Source organism: Haliaeetus leucocephalus, unplaced genomic scaffold (assembly GCF_000737465.1).
Source record: "Haliaeetus leucocephalus isolate CR32 unplaced genomic scaffold, Haliaeetus_leucocephalus-4.0 Scaffold178, whole genome shotgun sequence".
NCBI classification, from domain to species: domain Eukaryota; kingdom Metazoa; phylum Chordata; class Aves; order Accipitriformes; family Accipitridae; genus Haliaeetus; species Haliaeetus leucocephalus.
In genome coordinates this window covers 285130-291095 of record NW_010972614.1, presented here as the reverse complement: position 1 = coordinate 291095, position 5966 = coordinate 285130, and the positions used below count along the sequence as shown (strand labels likewise).

The window sequence follows — 5966 nt, the reverse complement described above, 5'->3', positions numbered from 1 at the left end:
CGGGGGGGACGCGCAGACCCGGCCCACGTGTCACGGCGAGGCCGGGCCGGGCCGGCTGCTGCGGCTCCCCCGGTGCTGCCCCCGCTGCCTGGAGGAGCGGGCGCGGCTGTCGGGCCCTGCAAGCCGAGCCGGGTGGCGTGGCTGCCTGATCGCCTTTGGCTTGCTGCGGCCGTTAGCGGGCTCGCTCCGTGCTCCACGCGTGCGTTTGCACCCAGCTCTGTGTGTATGTGTGTACGCACGCGTATTTGTGCGTGTTCGAATGTACTCTTTGCGTTTCAGGAAAATGTTTATTGGAGGCCTCAGCTGGGACACCAGCAAGAAAGACTTGACAGAGTATCTCTCTCGGTTTGGCGAGGTTGTGGATTGTACGATTAAAACAGACCCGGTCACTGGGAGGTCGAGGGGGTTTGGGTTCGTGCTCTTCAAGGACGCTGCCAGCGTGGAGAAGGTGGGTGGATTTCTTGTGGAGTGATGGCACAAAGCCTGCCTGTGTCGCTGTAGTGATCTGAGACTTTGTTTCCTTCTGTGCTTCTTAGGTGTTGGAACTGAAGGAACACAAACTGGATGGAAAGTTAATAGATCCTAAAAGGGCAAAAGCCTTAAAAGGGAAGGAGCCACCAAAAAAAGTGTTTGTTGGTGGGCTGAGTCCAGATACATCTGAAGAACAGATTAAAGAGTACTTTGGTGCTTTTGGCGAGGTATAGTATAATGGCGTGTAAGAACAGCTCTGGTTTTCAAGTGCAGTGTTGCCTCTGTCTTAAGACAGAAGAATTTGTGAGGAGAGAGCTGGCTCAGGCTTACATAAAACTAGGGACTCTTGAAACTATGTGTGTGTTAGTTATTCCATAGTGGTGTAATGGGATTGATTTATAGCTGTCAAAAGCAGTCGGCGTAGACATCAGACTGCTGAATGGTTCTGGAAGCCTAAAAAGTTGCTTACAGATTTCATGCGTTATTGATAGGTACTTTTGATTTCAGATTGAAAACATTGAGCTTCCCATGGACACAAAGACGAACGAAAGGAGGGGCTTCTGTTTTATCACGTACACAGATGAAGAGCCAGTAAAGAAGTTACTAGAAAGCAGATACCATCAAATTGGTTCAGGCAAGGTATGGAAGCTCTTCTTAGCATGTGAAATAGACCATCTCTGTAGGCTTCCCTGAAAGCAACTCACAAAATGGTCTTGAAATTCTTGATCAGTTAAAGAACTTCTGTCTTTACAGTGTGAGATCAAAGTAGCACAGCCCAAAGAGGTATACAGGCAACAGCAGCAGCAGCAGAAAGGAGGAAAAAGCAACACGGCTGGCGGAAGAGGAGGTGGAAGGGGGCGTGGACGGGGTGAGTGTTTTGAATGTTGAAATTAATGTAAATGTGTAAGTGTTTGTAGATATTCCAGGTTTCGGGCTGCATGCATGCAGATATCATGTTTAAATTGAATGTGAAAAGTAGCCTGTTAGTAAATGGTATTTTGGTGGTTGTGATTGCTTGTGGAAGCTTAAGAATATCTTTTTGCTCTGCTTGCATTCAAGTGGTGAAGTGGCAAGCCGGATGTAGGGTGCTTTTGTATACCCACAGTTGTAAGCATAGCTAAATGGATAGTGCAGTTACCCTTTCATTGGAAAGGATACAGTTAGTTGGCTCATGGGTGAGAAACCATGAGCTGTTTGCTAAAGAGGAAGACAGTCTCTTGGCTACACCTTGCAAATAGATGAGGAGCAATCAGCTGCTATGTTACAGGTTAATGCATCTCGGTCTTGAAAAGTCAAGCAGTTACAACCAACACAATGCAGTAAAGCTGATTCTGTGGTGTAACTTCGTGTTCAGGCAATTAGTGATCCAAAGCAGAGCTGCAGTACTGCATGCCTTCAGTGTTGTGTTGTTTTGTTTTTTCCTGGCTGCTCTGAGTGGGACTACCTGCTGTCTTTATCTAACGTGGGTCATAAAGATCTTATGACCCATCTCTCATACCCAAATAAGATGCCTCAATTCTTTTCAGAAAATTATTTTTTCTGGGAAGGTAAGAGGATTCTTCCAGGTAGTAGTTCTGGCATAGAAGGATTGCCACAGACAGTTAGATGGAGTGGCATAGGAGAGGAGTGAAATAATAAGTTCTGTAGCTTATAAATGCTATACTTGGTTTTAGGTCAGGGACAAAACTGGAATCAAGGATTTAATAACTACTATGATCAAGGCTATGGAAACTACAATAGCGCTTATAGTGATCAAAGCTACAGTGGCTATGGAGGATATGACTATTCTGGGTACAACTATCCCAATTACGGATATGGGCCAGGATACACAGATTACAGTGGTAAGTGTACCACCTACAGTGGTAGGTTTTGATCTCATTCCAGATAATAGTAGCATGCATCTTTAAACAGGGGCCTCTCCTATAACTCGTTCTGTAACACCTCTAACTCATAACGCATAGCTCTGAGGAGTAGCCCTGTTGGTGTACTACTGTATGGGAACAATCTCCTTCAGAGTATTGGATGTTAATTTTAATGCTTCTGGGTGTTGTGGTTCCTCCCCCCCCCATGTTATCTACAGGTCAACAAAGCACATATGGAAAGGCATCCCGTGGTGGCGGCAATCACCAAAACAACTACCAGCCGTACTAAAGCAGTACCTAGTACTTGAGGAAACAGGTGTGTACATGAGTGCAAGGTCCACTCTGAGTATGTCTAATCTAATTTAAAGATCAATAGACAAATGAAGAGTAAAAACTTGCCTAGCATGACTTTTCCTTTAATTAAGCTTTTGTTAACTTAAAAAAATACTTTTTTTTTAAACCAGCTTTGCCTACAGTGTCTATAGATCTTTAACTTTGTAAAAATGTGACTTTATCTTCTTTAGTACTTCAGAAAAACATAAGAGTTTTTCTGTTTTGCGTTGTGTACCAGGTGGTCTAGAGGAATAATTAAACTTATTAGAAGTATTAACAGGTAAAGTACTGAAATGGGTACAACTTAAGGAAAACAAGAATGTTGTCTTCTAACTCTGACATTATACCTTGTTTGTACCCGCCAGCGGGAACTTCATTGCAGGCCGTGTGTCACCCTGACCACGTCTATCTCTGGGGTCGCACGTTGCAGGCAGAGCGCAAGGCATACACCAGAAAACGCTGTCCTGTGGTATGGTCTCTTCCAACTTCATGTACCAGCGTAAAGATTAAAGTGGAAAACTTCAGACTTTGGCTTCTTTTTTTAATCTTTTTGGAGATTAAGTGTCTTAACTTAAATGGTTTTTTACAGGAGTTAAAGTACATAAATGCCTTTACAGCTTAATCATTTGGTCTTCTGTTTAGTGTTGTATTTCAATTGTGGAACCTCATTTTAAGTGTGCATTCTTTAAGATTTAATGCTTGCTTTTTTCTTTTTATAGCTAATAGTGAAATCTGCAAACCAAAACGAACTTTTAAATCTGGAAAGACATTAAAGATCATATGCATGTGGACTGTTTGAACTAAATTGACCTGACTTGTGTTTGCACAGCAGTTGTTTAGATGGATAAACAAATAATGGGAAACCCTTTTGGCAGTGTTTCAGTGGGGAAAAAAAACCAAACTGATCCAGAGCCTGATAAATCAGATGTGTGTTGTTCTGGAACAGCTTCCTAAATGGGCTGAATGGCTATATTTGGGAAGATAAATTACTGATGGGTAACAAAACCTCTTTGTGTTACCTTGATAAATATGCATATGATCTTTAACAGTGAAGAAAGGAATATATAGAAGACTTAAAGCAGTTCATGAAAATGGACCTTTTAACGATTCTTGTAGTAACTTGCACAGATCTGACATACATTTTGTCTTGATTTTTAGGTAGAGATACTGCAACAAAGCCATCTTGCAGCGCATCGTGAGTGAATGGAGGGTGGTCTTCATGAGAGGAAATGACTGTTTTGTAAAAGACTTTTAGTGTATGACACAACTGTGTCCAACTGTACATAGCGGCCGACTAGTTTTCTTTTATGGTTTTTACTTTCTTTTTGCCATTCATGTTATGACCCAATGTGGACTTGTGTTTATACAAACTTTATTTGTATAATTTCATGTTAAAGGATTCTCTAATAAATGCTTACTTAAGTGAATGTGTAGTTTTGCTGTTGGCTTACAGTGGTATAACTGTACTTGTATAGAAGGGCGGATCATAAATGGCTCAAGACAAGGTTATTGTCTATACAGGTCAGTATAACCCACTTCTTTTCCTGACCTGTCTTGGGAGCACCATAGTGCCTTGAGTTAGCATCACTGTGGAAGACAGCAGTGTTGTCTCCTGCCAGCTGCAGAAGGGGAGAGAGTGGTCTGTGGCACAATATGACCAATTTCATACATCTCAAGGGATCTAGAACTACAGCCGTACCTTTTTTATGCTGATAGCTCAGTACTGCTTGAGGGGTTGGAAGGTGAGATTGCTATCCCCTTCCAAGGTTTTTCAAGCACTTAAGTTACAGCCTTGAGCATTCTAAAACCAAATTACTTCCCTAGAGCAATTGCTCCTGGAGTGTTCCAGTTGCAAGCAGGAGATGAAAAATTCCTGAACTTTAGGGTCAGCAACTAATTTCTGTACAAGTTGGGATCTATTCATTTAAGTTAGATCCTGCACTGGATTCTTCTCAACTGGATCAGAAAACAGGTTTTCCATCTTGTGTTTATAAGCAAGCAACATAACAAAAGCCTGAACAAATGATTGCTGGGGCAGGGAAACTGCTTTAGCCAGCAGGTTGTTTTCTGACTAGAACAGCTGGGATGGGTAAGCAAGCATACACATTCTGCCTGAGGCCAAAGGATAGCAGCAGCCTGCCTTAGTTTTTTCCTTGACATGAGTATCTGGTTGTGCATCAAAAATAAACCTTGGCTGTTAGAAGAGTAAAGTGAAACATGAATAGCTAATTCACGGGGCTGACTGGTCTTGTAAACTTCTAAAGGGAGTAGTCTGGATAGAGGTTTCTCTCTAAAAGCTTCCAAACTGTCATTTCAGTGTTTATTTTTCTCTTAGGCCGCTGGGTGTTTTATTTTCTTGTCCTTCTGTCATACAGAAGGCTGCATGCTGTAACTGCTGTGGGTTAAGCAGTTGCTAGGTCTGCGGAGGTTTGTCTCATCTTAGCAATTAGACTCGCTGACATCCCTGGCTACAGGCTAAAGCAGCATGGCCACTGGGAGAAACCACGGTGGTACGTGACTTTGTTCTCCCAACTTTTCCAGAGTGCAGCTGGATGCAGAAGCTGTTCTTACCAGCAGTGCCTCCGGGGGGCTGCAAGCACTGCTTTACTTTTGCCATTAGGACGTGGCTTTGCTATTACACTTGTTAATAGACCAAAAACCACCTGCCTAAGAGTCAAGTTTTACTTCAACCTGTAGCACTTTATGCTTTAAATTTGGGTGGGGATTTTTTTTTTTTTTTTGGTAAAAGCTTCATTGCGGTACCTTCAGGCGCTGGATGCTCCAGGGGCTGTCCGCAGGTTGTGAGGTGCCCAGGAGCTCAGCGCCGGCCGGCCCTGCGGGCTCCGGTCCCCGCAAGGCTCGGAGGGCCGCGCCGGGCAGGTGCCCGGCAGCTGCCGGTTGTAGAGCGGCCCGCTCGGCCTCACGGCGACCCGCCGTCCGCCCCGTGCCCTGCTCCGCAGCGGCCACCCGAAAAACCCCAAAGCGCTGCGGTTGGCGGCAGGTCGCCCGAGGAGCGGCGAGGCGCCCACGGGCAACGGGTGACCGGGCAAGGGGTCACCGGCCGACGGCTCCGCGGACGGCGCACCCCCCCCCGCCTGCTCCCCGGGAGGCGGCGTCACGTGACCGCGCCCGCCGCGCTCCTTCCGTCCGCCATTTTAGGTTGGGTCGGTGGCGGCGCCATTAAAAAAAGCGAGCGAAAGGAGGAGGGCTTGGCGTGCTCGTGTTGTCGCCGGGGCCGCGAGCGGGGCCGGGGCCTCGGCGGGGAAGAGGCAGCGGGGCCGGGGGCGGCGGGCGGTCGCC

General features: G+C 45.6%; 1 protein-coding gene across 6 annotated transcripts in view; it reads left to right on the top strand.

Moving 5' to 3' along the window:
- The window catches only part of LOC104829892 (heterogeneous nuclear ribonucleoprotein D-like), a 16501-nt gene that overhangs the window by 499 nt on the left and 10036 nt on the right, over positions 1–5966 (top strand). The window contains exons 2-9 of one of the 6 annotated variants that reach the window (XR_774160.1): positions 280–448; positions 537–698; positions 979–1110; positions 1225–1339; positions 2145–2312; positions 2552–2649; positions 3032–3132; positions 3825–4093. The exons of 2 other annotated variants lie outside the window; for them this stretch is intronic. Coding sequence is in view for 2 of the 4 variants with exons in the window: in XM_010564400.1 (XP_010562702.1) it covers positions 280–448; positions 537–698; positions 979–1110; positions 1225–1339; positions 2145–2312; positions 2552–2622 (817 nt within the window). In the remaining 2 variants the exon portion in view is untranslated. Of the gene's footprint in view, positions 1–279; positions 449–536; positions 699–978; positions 1111–1224; positions 1340–2144; positions 2313–2551; positions 2650–3031; positions 4097–5966 lie in introns of those variants that run through there. 3 more of the 6 variants (XR_774159.1, XM_010564400.1, XM_010564402.1) reach the window with 3 other exon arrangements.